This window comes from Heterocephalus glaber, unplaced genomic scaffold, assembly GCF_053883595.1.
Source record: "Heterocephalus glaber isolate CG9 unplaced genomic scaffold, H.glaber_assembly_v1.0 deba00001538, whole genome shotgun sequence".
Lineage (NCBI taxonomy): Eukaryota > Metazoa > Chordata > Mammalia > Rodentia > Bathyergidae > Heterocephalus > Heterocephalus glaber.
This window is the reverse complement of record NW_028258333.1, coordinates 20,700,848-20,714,634: the sequence shown is the minus strand read 5'-3', so window position 1 is coordinate 20,714,634 and position 13,787 is coordinate 20,700,848. Positions and strand designations below refer to the sequence as shown.

The window sequence follows — 13,787 nt, the reverse complement described above, 5'->3', positions numbered from 1 at the left end:
TGTTCCCAGTACACTGATGATATATTCTGTCTGGCAAAAGATAGTCCTGTTTCCAAACAAATATATAGACATATATATTTTCAATAGATATCCTGGGAAATCTTGGAGGAGAAATTAAAACTACAATGCTTTGCTTCTTTAATGAAGTACCTCATACTCCAACCACAAAACCTGTGAAGTACCTCATATTCCAACCACACACAGACTATCTTCTCACTACCCATACCTTTCTGCTTAAACTGTACTCATATTTCTAGGCCCATGTCAAATACTATGTTGGCCAAGAAGTCTCTTATCCCCCAGCAGTATTGCTTTTTCCTTCCTCTCTATTTTCAAACCACTTTGTTTTAGCTTTACTACAACATTCAATTCATTGTTCCCTATCTTATCTTGTTTGTGTCCCTGATTTTCTGTTCTTCTAAATATCGAATTCAGGAAAGCTCTAGTTCATGTCCTTGATCTCAACACTCAGCACGGGTCTTGGCACACAACAGGCATGCAAAAAGTAATAATTACTTCATTTGATTTGACCACATCCTTTTAAACTCTTATTCTCATTGTAGAGAGAAATTACGGTCTTTGATTTCACCTGCCATGTTCTCAGAAGCCCCCAGTTATGGGCTTGGACAAGCTTGCCCTTATTACAGAGTTTCTTCTTGAAGACTTTACCTCCAACCCGTTCTCTTATTTTGTACTAGTGCCCATTGTAGCAGAAGAACACACTTCAACACACATTTCTAAGAATTCTGAGCTACCCCCACACAGTATCCTATTGTTGAAATTGAAATGTCAAGTTGCTCTGATAAGAATCTCTCAGTAGGAGTCTAAAATTAGGATGTACACAGATATCTTGCTGTGATAGTAGGTAGTTGATTTTTCCCATATTGATTTTTCATGTATTTTGTATTTTGGAGATTTGGGGAGTTTATATTTCAACCTTCATTAGCCCAGTTGCTAGTCAATATTAATATCAATAAGTTTTACCTATGAGAAATGAATAGAGACTAAAATGACTACTTTGAAACAGATGCACTGGTCTGTTTTCTGAAAGTTGAGTTCTCAAGATTTATCAGGATTGAGATCAGGCAGCTTTTGTTTCTGTGGAAAGATCTATAAATACTTAGTAATCGCGCTGTTTCGTGTTGTAGACAGTGGGACAAAGGATGGCAGAGTTGTGGATCTCATATTTTGAGCCTTAAATCTCAGACATTACAGAAAATTTCAACAAAATTACCAAACAATTCTACAGGTCATGAGACCATTCAGACACATTTTCTAATGATTATTTATTTATTAAAACTGCTACACTTGGAGGTGCCTTCATTACCAGTTTCTTAACCCTAAAATCATCAAAGAAAACAGTAGCACCTCTATCAATCCTGGCAGATGGATGGCCGGGTTGATGTTTCATCTCAGTTCCCAGAACAGCCTCAGTAAAGGACTTTGTGATGACCTTAACATCTTAAGCTGCTACATGGACAAGGCTGTCATGGAAAACATGAGTCACTTTTCAGAGACAGCCCCATGGACTGTCTGGAAGTTGGGGAAGAATTCAACATGCATATGGAATGTGCAAAGCATTCTTTAGAATAAAAGGAATTTGGTTAACTGTTACCCTGTGAGAATTCTTATTTCTTACCTTCTCTTGCCAATAGTATGAGCAATAAAGAACCTTGCACTTGAAATTCTGGTGATTCTCTCAGAACAGCCTCTCCAATAGCCTCTTCCCTTTAGGGTGACTTCACATCAGTCTTCCATTCTTTTTCCCATTTCACACCTCTTCTTGAAATAATGGACTCCAGCTTTTAGGAATTTGGTGTGCAGGAAGCCACTGCACACTTCTACAGCATCTCTTAGTCTTCTAAGCACAGTCTAAACCTCACAGGAGAACCCTTCTATTCCCTGGTGCAGAGGCTGAATCAGAGTAGCATCCCAATTTCCAAACAATGAAGATGAGGGGCTGCAGAGGTACCCTTGCTCCCAGGGAGCTTTTCAGGATGCTCCTGAGCCCCTCTCACCTACAGCATATGAACCAAAGTGAACTGTGTCTCCAAGGGAACTGGAGCACCCAGCTTCCAAGATGCTCTTGCTACACATCTTGCTTAGTTCCCAAGTGAGCACCCGAGTCCCTTTAGGGGCAGTGTCCTAAAGACATTTTTCTACTCAGTTTCTCCAATCACACTGCTCACTCCTGGATTAAGGCCGCTCCCAAATAAGTCTCTCTCCTCCACTTGGGACCGACGTTTTGCCCCTGGTAGCATCTGAGCTCAGAGGTGGCAAGCCTGCAGTCAAGCTCAGCGTATGCCTACTTGCCCTGTTGGAAACACAGATGACACCATGGCTCTTCTGGAGGTGCCTCTCCCTTGTCATTTCTCCTGGGACAGACCAACATGGTCAATCCTTTCTCCCAACTCCGAAAAGGGTTCTTTCCTCCAAACTCACTCCTGGGGAAGCAACTCAGTCCTTTGCTCCTCAAGATGGTCTTAGAGGCCAAAGAGCAAAGGAAAGGGTTTTGGGTGGTTTTTCCTGTCTGGATGCAGCTTGAAGGCCTATAAGCTCCATAAACATCACTGGAAAAAATGCTCAATTATCTGTGCATCATTTGGCCGAGACTCACTCCCTGCGGCCCAATTTCTCTACTTTCCTTTGCCTCTCTCTGTTTCTGGGAGTGTCTGTCCTGCCCAGGGTAAATAGCATAAGGAGAGGACACAGGGGTGGGTTTTGGTGGAGAGTCAGGACTGGTGGCTGGGTCCTGTGGGAATGATCTCCACTTTGTCAGCTTCTTCTCTGCCTGATTTTGCAGCCTTTCTTCTCCAGAGAAGGCCCTCCAGCCCACTCACGGGTTTCTCCACTACCTTCCCCCTTCTTTCCTCCTACTTCTTGAAGTGGGGACCCCCAGTCTCCAGTTATCCACTCTCTCTTTTCCCTCCCCAGGGCTGGGTCCCTTTGCTCTGCTGCATACTCGGTGTCTTCCCGTCAGTAGGCTGAGCTGCTGGGCAGCAGATCATAGCGCCCCCCACTGTAGACCACCACGCCAGGCGGGTAGTAGAGCAGGTCAGGCTCCACAGTTGCGTGGAGCGGCGCCAGAGCCTGCAGCCCGTGATCTTCTGGCTCTGGCTTGGTGGTGGCGGTGAAAGGACGCATGTTGGTAAGCGAGGGCGATGCGAGCCGCCGTAGCAGGTTCTTGAGCGCCTTGCGGAATTCGCGGCGTACGAGACAGTAGAGGATGGGGTTGAGGCAGCTGTTGGAGTGCGCCAGGCACACGGTCACCGGGAACGCGTACACTTGGGACAAGAAGTACTCCTGGCTGAAGGGGACGGCATTGAACTTGATGAGGATGCTCCAGGTGGTGAGGGACTGGTTGGGAAGCCAACACAGGAAAAAGGATAAGACCACGATGGTCACTGATTTAGTGACCTTGGATCGCCTCCGAGCGCTGGCTCCGGTCAAGCCTCCCCCAGCCGCCGCTTCAGTCCCCACCACGCGGCGGTCGGAGATGAAGCGCACCAGCAGCAGGTAGCACAGGCTGATGATACCCAGAGGCAGCACGAAGCCCAGCAGCACCTTCTGCAAGTGGTACAGGCCCAGCCAGAACTGCCTGTCACCACCCAGCAACTTGTCGGGGAAGCGCACCAGGCACAGTTCCTCGCCCATCACCTTGATGGTGGTGGAAAAAATGGCATTGGGCAGGGAGCCCAGGGCGGCCAAAGCCCAGATCAATACACAGAGCGCCTTGGCTGAGAAGCAGCAGCTGTCTTCCAAGTTCTGGCCGCAGCAGTCTCCGCGGCCGCGCCCTCGGGCCCGGTGGCTCCTAAGAGCTGAGGCCACGGAGTGGTAGCGTGCCACACTCATGGCGGTGAGGAAGAAGACGCTGGCGTACATGTTCATGGACGTCACGATGGACACGATCTTGCACATGGCTTTGCCGAAGGGCCATTTGAAGTCCAGAGCGTTCTCCACGGCCCAGAAGGGCAGGGTAAGCACGAACTGAAAGTCCGTCAGCGCCAGGTTGGTGACGAAGAGGTTGATCGAGGACTTGCGCCAGCCTCGTTTGCTCTTCATCAGGTAGAGCACAAGCAGGTTGCCCGCCAGCCCCAGCGCACAAACCACCCAGTACACCGCGCTGATGAGGATCCGCACCCGGGCCTCTGTGTCGGAGCTCTCGGCCCCGCCGCTGCCCCGGGGAGGCCCTGGCGCGGCGCCGTCGGGCAACTCCAGCCCCAGCTCCCACCACAAGTCCTGGAGCTGCAGCGAAGCGTTGCCACTCGTGTTGGCCGCCCCCAGAAGGTCCGGGATCAGTCTGAAGACTTCCGCGAGCTCTTCGCCGCCAGCGGCCTTATTCATGGTGTCTCTCCTGGTTGCAGCAGCCCCCGCACGGGCAGGCACCTCTAGGTCATGTCTGGGGCACGGGGAGTAAGGAAGCAGCTCTCCCCCGGGTGGCGCCCGCCGAGCGCGCGGTGTACGCGGGAGCTTTCAAAGTAGCAGCAAAAGAGAGCGCCTAGGAACTGGGTGCTCCGTGCGCCCCCCCCCCCCCCCGCGCGGGGAGCCCTCGGGCGCAGTTGAGCTGGGCGCCTGCCCCGGCGCTGAAATGGAGTCCAGCTGCCGGCGTCCAGTGCAGGAGTCTCCAGCCGGAGAGAAGTCTCTGGGCTCCCAGGCACGACCGAGATCGCCCCTCTTTCCCCGCGGTTACGGGGCAGTGGCGCAGAACCCACCTCCTGCTCAGGAGCGTGGCTCGGGACAGCGCTTCCTTCTTTCCAATACCTTTGTCGGTTTCCTCCGCTGCTGCTTGGACGAGGTTTCTGTCCTTTTAGAGAAAAATCGAGATGGGAAGTTGCCCCCACCTCGCTCTCGCAGCCTGGAGGTCTGCAGGGGGCTCAGCCCCTCCGCTCTTAACTCCCAGTGAATCGCCACAGGCGCTTCGCCCAGTTATATTCGCAAGCGCCCACGGAGCCCGGGCGGCGGTCCCCAAGGAGCATGCGTAACCCGGGAGCGAGGAGAGGGGGCGCTTTCCGAGGTGCTGAACCCCGAGGCTCCCGCAGCCACGCAGGAGGGAGGGCCGGGCTGTCGGCACAGGCCCCTGGCAACTCCCTTTGGTCTGGCCAAAGTTTCAGAAGGGAAGGGTATTTATTTTCTTGGCGAGGGCTTGATTTGATTTGGGTTCCCTCTTCCTTCATTACTCTCAAATACTAATACTTTCAGGGTTTTATTTTTCTTTCTTCCTCACCCATTTGATGAAGGATGGTTCCAAAAATCCTTCATCTCCTGACCACTTCCCCTTTAAAAGCAAGAGTGGCCTCCTCATGCCTATTCAGAGGATGGTCACTGATTTAGTAACTTCGGACGGTCTCCAGGATCTATCTCAGGGACAGATCCTCACTGACTACTCAGAGTTCTGCTTCCCCTTTCTTAGTTAATTGACCACTTACTTGGCATCTGGTTGTCAGAATTTCCAAAGGGTCTTCGGTGTCTGAGCTAAACAGAGCGTGTATTCTGTTGCAGACTTCTCATATGTCCAGTCTGGGACTCAATACTCCTGGATGTATGATCATACACTCTTTAACTGGATGCAGACGAAATCAAAGATAATAGGGCCACTATCTCCTCTATTCTCTCTACTATTAATGTCTTTACCAGACGTTTTCAGACCCATGGCAGTAAATTCTAAGGAATCTTACAGAGAACAAGTGGAAGTCATTTTGATTACTTCTTAAGTTGTGGTTTATTTAAATCCAGATCAACTACTCTAGTGTAAATTACACTTTTAAGGATGGACTTATGGAATTTGAAATGTTTTCTTCACTGGCTAAGATTAAATTGAAATAAAAATATTTTAAGCATACAGTAATTGTCCTCACAGTTGAGCTCTGAGCTCCTCGCCTGGCTCACAGAGATTAAGAAGAGGTGAATTTTTAAAACAGAGAAAATAAACAACAACAACAAAAATGTAGTAAAAAGAAACACAGTACTCAAAACATAGAAGGGGAAACAGAAACAACCGTGATTCCAACCCTAGAACATATTTCCTTGCAAGAGAACATACTTTTCTAGAGACGCTGGACCTCTGTCTTCCCGCTAGAGGGCGCCGGGGCTTTAGTAAAAACCAAACCAAACTATGGCCTCTGATCAATTCTTATCTGAAAATGAGTCCTGCTGCGTTATTTCTCCCGAGCTCACTTTGACTTTCAGGGTTACATTTCCCTTTTTAAAAGTCGAATCAAATTTTTATCTCTTTTGTTGAGTTTATATTTCACCGTGATATTGAAAATCAGCGAAGCCTAGGGCACACGCTGAAAGCCCTCTGCTTGGAAGTTTTGCTGTGTTCACACTTAAGGCTTCTCACACAGGCCTCACCACACCCCACACCCCCCATCTCTGTGCTTCTAGTCTCACCTGGCAACACATCTGCTCGATCTGCTCCAAATACACGAAGTGTTCACACTTCACGAAGAATATTGCAGGACCTTTGTTCAATTGGACTCACACTCATTGGCCATTTACTCTTAGCTGGGCACTGAGCTGGGCTGACAGAAACATTAGGACAAAGTCTTCTATTCTACTCTCTGTGGAACTCTTAATCTCAATGAGTGTGTAATTTAGTAATGTCTCCAACTGTATTTTTGTTTAGTCTTGTGCATGACTAAGTTATCTAGAATGTAATGATATGTGTCAGATGCATGAACAATAATTTTACCTCTTTGATTTCCCTTCTATTTTCAAGGAGTGGGTGGATAATAAGCAGTTATAATGTTCTTTGATGGGCTGTTCCAGTTTTCACTTTTTAAATTTCAAGGCTACTTTATACATTTTGTATTTGAATAGACCATAAAAGGGGAAAAGTTCAGTTTTTATGTTACATAGTCTATTTCTCTGTCCCTTTTCCCCCTGAAATTAAGATGGAGTGTGATGGAGATCTGGAGAAAATTCTTGTTAGCAACCAGAAGCCCTTTCTTCTTCATACTGAAATCTTTTCCTGGACTCCTTTGTCTTTCTGAAGCCACATGGGGCATGGGAATTCATGAGTGAGGCCAGAGTAAAAGCACACTGAAGCATATAACTTCTGGGAGCCCATAATTATAGAATGTAGTAAATAATTAGCTTTAGCCCTGGTGTTTTGCAGAGGAGGCCTGGAGATACAAAGAGATCTACTCAGGATCTCACTGCTGGGAAACTGACACACCAGATCTAACTCATAATTCTCTTGACTTTTAGGTAACATCTTTTGGTCCATTCTTCACTTCCCAACTTGGATCTAACTCTTCCATACCTTTCAACAGTGCTAAGTAATTACCCCTCAAGCATGTCTGCATCCTAATCCCTGGCCTCTTTGATGTCACTTTATATAGCCAATGGGACCTTGGAGATGATATTAAATCAAAGGTTTTGATATGAGGAAGATTGCCATGGGATAGGCAAATGGACCCAATATATTCGCAAGAGTCCATAGATTCAGGTAGGAAAAGTCAGTGTCAGAAGAGAAGGCAGTGTGATAACTGCAGTAGAGGTTGAGGTAATGCTCTTTGAAGATGGAGGTAGGGATCACAAACCAAAAGTACAAGACACCACCAGAATCTGAAAAGAGCCAGGAGAAGGATTCTCCCCTAGATCTCTAAATAGAAACTGTCCTGATGACACCTTGATTTCGTGCTAGTGAAACTGATCTGGGACCTCTGATCCCTAGAATTGTAAGACAATATATTTGTGGCCTTATATAAAGCCATTATATTTGTGGCAATTTGTTACAGCAGCAATAGAAACCAGTGTAAGATGTACACGCTTGAATATTATATAACCAGAAATTGAGAAATTCTGAATTAAACCTTAGTTGATATTAACGTATCATTCACTCATCCAACAAATATTTATCAAATACCAACTTTATAATAGATACTTGCTATGAACTAGAAATTTAGTGATAAATGCAACAATGGCCTTGTGTTCTAATAAGTGAGACTAACATTTAGGAGCTGTATGATTATAATTATAAGAAGGAAAACAATAAAATAGGAAGTTATAACCATCTAAAAGGATATAATTTTTAATTCTTTCTGAGCATACTTATTAAACAAGAATCATGTCTTTTCAAATTAAAGATTTAAAAGATCAGTTTGATTTATACAATTATCATATGCATATTTAATTAGATAGAATTTTCTCCCTAGAAAACTGTTAATAAATGATGTGTCTTATAAACTGTAGTAACTTGGAAGAAAGGAAATTCAGTAAACAGACAAAGACAAAAGAAAGAGGAGAAAGAAGAGCATTCTGGGCAGAAGGTACATAATGAGTGAAAATATCAGGCAGGCAGGAACAAGAATCTTTGCAGGATGGGAATCAGAATAAGTCCAGGATGTAACACTGTGAGTGAAAAAACAGCTAGATAGGACACAGGCAGTAAATTATGTCTCACCAAAAACTTTTAATATTTAAATTTAGAGCAATGGTAGACTTTTTAAGCAGGGAGCAAAAAGATCAGTTTTGTATCTTCAACTATCACCCTAGTTGTCACATGGTGAGTGAACTTGTAGGGGCAAAGATGAATGTAGATTAAATCAGTGTCTTTTTAGTCACTTTCCTCTTCACTGAGACACAATACCCAGCATGCACAAATTGAAGGAGGAGACATTTATTTAGCACATTTTACAGTCCACAGTCAGCTGGCTCCAAGGCAGAAACAGCACAGCAGAGGCACATATAGGGGAAAACTGCTTGCATCCTGGTAGGCAAGGAGAGAGAGAGAAGGAAGGAGCCAGTGAGGGAAATATATCTTCCAGGTCACCCCCAGTGACCTGCCTCTTCTGACCAGACCCCACCTCCTAATGGCTGGTCAAGTATATCTCCCCCATGATTTAATCACCTTTTGAAAGCCATACCTATGGGCTAATGAGGTTTTTGGGATGATCTTGATCCATACCATAGCATTCTATCTGTAGCATCTATGAAACTCATGCACATTTCTTTATGCAAATGTATTTAGTCCAACTCCAGGAGTCATGGTTCTGGTTTATATCTATACATCCACCTCAGAGCCTAATGTGTCCATAGGTGGGGCTTTTGGAAAGCGATTGAATTATGGGGGCAATGTAACTGAGTTGCTATTAAGAGCTGGGAACTGGATTAGAGGTGAGGCACTGGGGGCGGGACCTGGAAGGGTGTATCTCCCTCCCTGGCTCCTCCTTTCTTTCCCTGCTTCCTGGCCTCCATGATGCCAGCAGTTTTTCTTCCTCTGTGCCTCTCTGCCATGTTGTTCTACCTTGGAGCCAGGTAACTGTAGACAGTAAATGTGATCCCAACTAAACTTTTCCTCCCTTCCACTGTGGGTGTTGGATATTGTGTTTCAGCAACAAGAAAGTGACTAGAACACATTTGGTACCAGAGGAGTGGGTTAAGGTTAGAGATAGCATTAGTGTTGGCTGTAAGTACACAAGTATAGGCCTGAGTGGTGCACGGATACACTTAGGGAAATGGATAGTATTGGGGTTCAGGGACTCAAGTATTGGGGTGTGTGGTACCCAGGTAGGCTTAGGATTGGGATGAGGGTTAGGGTTAGGGATAGTATTGGTTACAAGTACCTGAGTATTGGGGTTTGGGGTACACAGGTAGGGGTAGGGTTAATGATGGGGGTAGTATTGAGGTGCAAATGTGTGAATATTGGAATGAAGGGTACCTGGATAAGGTTAGAGCTGGGGTTAGAGTAAGGGATAGAGTTTATTTGGGTGTGCAAGTACCTGAGTATTGGAGTGTAGGGTTCCCAGATAGGGTTAGGGTTACAGTGAGGGTTAGATTTAGAGGTAGGCATAGTGATAGTGTTGGGCTGAAAGTATCCAGGTATAGGGATGTGAGTTACCTGGATAGGGTTAGGAAAAGTCATAGTGTTGTGGTACAAGTATCCAAGGATGGGAATGCAAGGTATCATAGGATTAACATTTGGGTTAGGGTATGAGTAGTGTTGAGGTACAAGTATCTGAATACTGGTGTCCAGATTTAGGAGTAGGCTTATGGTTAGGATTCGGGATAGGAATAGAGTTGGTGTGTAAGTACCTGAGTATGATGTGTGGGGTATCTGGACAGGGTTAGGGTTAGGGTTAGGATTAGGGTTAGGGTTAGGGAAAGGTGTAGTGTGGGAGTGGAAGTATCTGATTACTGGGATCTGGGATATCCAGATAGGGTTATGGTTATGTTTAGAGGTATGAATAGTCCTGGGGAGCAAGTATATGAATATCAGGTGGCAGGGCACATGGTGTTAGGGTTAGTTTTAGGGATAGTAATAGTATTGAGGTGCAAGAACCTGGGTTTTAGGGTGTGGGTACATAGATAGGGTTAGAGTCAGTGTTAGGGTTAGGAATAGGTATAGTTTGGAGTGCAAGTACACAATATTGGGGTGTGGGGTATCTGTATAGGATTAGGGTCAAGGTTAGGGTTAGGCATCAGGATAGTGTTGGGGTGCAGGTTGGCTGGATAGGATTAAGGCTGGGGTTAGAGTTAGGGATAGGGATAGTGTTGGGCTGCAAATACCTGAGTATAGTGGTGTGCAGTACCTGGATAGTTTTAGGGAAAGAGATAGTGCTGCTGTGCAAGTACCCGGGTATTGGGGTGTGGGGTACCCAGATAGGGTTAGCTTATGGTTAGGGTTACAGGTATTGTTGGGGTGCAAGCACCTGAATATTAGGTAGTGGGTTTAGGGCTAGTTTTAGGGTTAAGATTGGGGCTAGGGATAGAGTTGTGGTGAAAGTAACAGAGTATGGGGGTGCAGGTATGCAGATAGGGTTAGGTCATGGCCAGGGATAGGGTGAGGTGTAGCACTCAGGTGCAAGGACATGTATATTGGTGTATGGGGTTTCAGGATCAGGATAGGGTTAGAGATAGTGTTAGGTATGTGGATAATGTTAGGGAATAAGAACCTGAGTATTTGGGTGCAGGGTACCTGGATAGGGTTAAGCTTTGGCTTAGTTATAGTTTTGGTGCACAAGTACCTGAGCACTGGGATGTGAGGTACCTAGATATGGCTAGAGTTATGGATAGGGATAGTGTTTGGTACCAAGTACTGGAGTATTGGGGTACAGGGTATCTGGATAGGATTAGGGTAAGGGACAGGGTTAGGGTTTGGAATATTGTTGAATGTTGGGCTGCAGGGTACCTGATAGGACTTGGATTAGGTTTAGGGTTAGGTTTAAGGATGGGGATATTGTTGGTGTGCAGGTACACAAGTACTGGGGTGGAGGGTACCTGGATAGGATTAGGGTTATTGTTAGGGTTAGGTTTAGGTATAGATATAGGGATAGAGTTGGGGGTGCATGTACCTGAATACTGGGGTATGGAGCACCCAGATAGTGTTAGATATAGGGATAAAGTTAACATTAGGGATAGGGATATTGTTCAGATGCAAGTACTCAAGTTTGGGGTGCGAGGAACCATATAGGTTTAGGGTTAGCAACAGAGATAGTGTTGGGGTCCATGTACCCAAGTATTGGGGTGTGGTGTACCCAGACAGTGTTAGAGTGATGGAGTCTTAGAGTTAGGGTTAGGGAAAGGTATATTATTGGGCTGCAAGTATATGAGTATATGGGTGCACAGTACTAGGATAGGCTTAGGGAAAGGGATAGTATTGGGGTGCAAGTACACGAGATTTGGGTGCAGGGTACAGAGACAGGGAGAGCTTAGGGTTAGGGATTATGTTGGGGTACAATTAGCCAAACACAGGGGTGCAGAGTTAGGGTTAGTTTTAGGGTTAGAGTTGGGGATAGGGACAAAGCTGTGATATAAGTAACAGAGTATTGGGGTGTGGGTACCTGAATAGGGTTGGGTTTGGGTTAGGGAAAGGGATAGTTTTGGGGTATAAGTACCAGAATATTGGTCTGTGGGATACTTGGTTGGGGTGGGGTTAGTGATTTGATTAGGGATAGAGATAGTGTTGGGGTTAGGGTTAGGGTTAGGCATAGGAATAGGGATAATGTTGGGGTGCAAGCACTAAGTATTGTGGTTCAGGATACACAGATAGGGTTAGTGTTAGGTTTGGGGATAGTTTTGGAGTGCAAGTACCCAGTATTGTGGTGAGGGGTACATGGATAGTGTGGGAATTAGTGTTAACTTAGGGTTTAGGTTAGGGTTAGGGATAGGGACTATGTTGGGTTAAAGTATTGAGCACTGAGTGCAGAGAACCAGATAGGGTTAGGGTAAGAGTTAAGCATGGGGATAGTGTTGATGCAAGCACCTGAGTATTGAGTGTGGAGTTAGGTTTAGGGTTAGGCTTCAGGGGGTGGGTGTAGGGATAGATTAGGAATTAAGATTAGAATTTGGGTAAGTTTAGGTTAGGGTTAGGATTAGGGATGGGGATAGTGTTGGTGTGCAGGTACACTAGTACTGGGGTGATGGGTGCCCAGATAGGATTAGGGTTATTGTTAGGGTTAGGTTTAGGATTGAATTTAGGGGTTTAGGATTAAGATTAAGGTTGGGATAGTGTTGAGGTGCAAGTACCTGAGTATTGGTACTCATGTTTTAAGGTTGGGGTTTGGGATAGTGTTGGGGTACTACTACATGAATATTGAGGTTCATTTTTTAGAGTTATAGTTAGGGTTATTTTTGGTGTTTGGGCTAGGATTATGGATAGTGTTGGGTTCCAAGTACCCAAGTATTGAGGTTGGCTTTCTAGGGTTAGCACTAAAATTAGGGTTAGGGTTAGTGTTAGGGTACAAATGGAGAGTTTGGTTTAAGGTTAGGGTTTTAGTTAAGGATAGGGATAGTGTTACAGTGCAAGTAGCCAAGTAGTGGACTGTGGAGTACTCAGATAGATTTAGGGTTAGGGTTATGGCTAGAGTTAGGGATAGGGATTGTGTTGGGGTTCAAGTTCCCTAGTATTAGGGTACAAGGTACACAGATAGGGTTAGGGTTAATGTTAAGGTTCAGGATAGGGATAGTGTTAAATTGCACATACCCAAGTATTGGAGGGTTGTGTTCCCAGATAGGGTCAAGGTTAGGCTTTGGATTAATGCTAGGTCTAGGGATAGTGTTGGGGTACAAGTGCCCAAGTATTAATGTGTCTAATACCCAGATCCAGAGGTTGGGGCTGGGATTATGAGCAGAGATAATGTTGGGGTGCTAGTACCTGGGTATTGGGGTTTAGGGTACCCAGATATGGTTAGGGTTACATTTTAAAGTTGGGGTTAGAATTAGGGATAGGGATAGTGTTGGAGTACATGTAACCGAGTACTAGGGTGCAGGGTTAGGGTTGGGGTTAAGTTTAGGGATAGGGAAAGGGTTAGGGCTAGGTTAGGGGTAGGGTTACAGCATGGAGTAGGACAGATGACCAAGTCATGGCAGCCAGAAACCAGAGACAGAGGTGGAGTTAGGGACAAAAATGCACCTTTTCCGATCATGCCTCCCATGACCTGTGTTCTCTGACTAGGCCCCACTTTTGAACATAAGACTTTAAGGGATATTTTATTGCTAATTCATGGTATGGAGCAAGTATAATAGCAGATGTTTTTAAAAAAATTATGTAAGTCCATATCTATTGGCTCACCTCTGTTCCAAGCCTCCTGTGTAATCCTGTCCTCAGATAATTGTTCCTCTCTTGAGATCTCTACTCATATCTCTATGATTCAGCAAGTGTTAATTCCTGATATAACAGGAGGTCTCCAGGCATTTTTCTGCTTCCTCAGTAATTTTCCTATTTCTTTTTTTTTTTTCCAGTACCAGGAGTAGAACTCATGACCTTGAACTTTCCAGGCAGGCATGGCACCACTGAGCTACAACCCCAGCCCTTCCTATGTATTTTTGTGGATGCAGTTTAT

The 13,787-nt window shown here is 45.6% G+C and overlaps 1 protein-coding gene across 1 annotated transcript; it reads right to left on the bottom strand.

Annotated features, from left to right (window-relative positions):
• Window positions 1–1,268: 1,268 nt before the first annotated feature.
• Rxfp3 (relaxin family peptide receptor 3) lies at window positions 1,269–5,080 on the bottom strand. Its single transcript, XM_013073506.3, has one exon. The coding sequence runs from the start codon at window positions 4,342–4,344 to the stop codon at window positions 2,977–2,979; it is 1,368 nt and encodes a 455-aa protein (XP_012928960.1). The 5' UTR covers window positions 4,345–5,080; the 3' UTR covers window positions 1,269–2,976.
• Window positions 5,081–13,787: the final 8,707 nt, after the last annotated feature.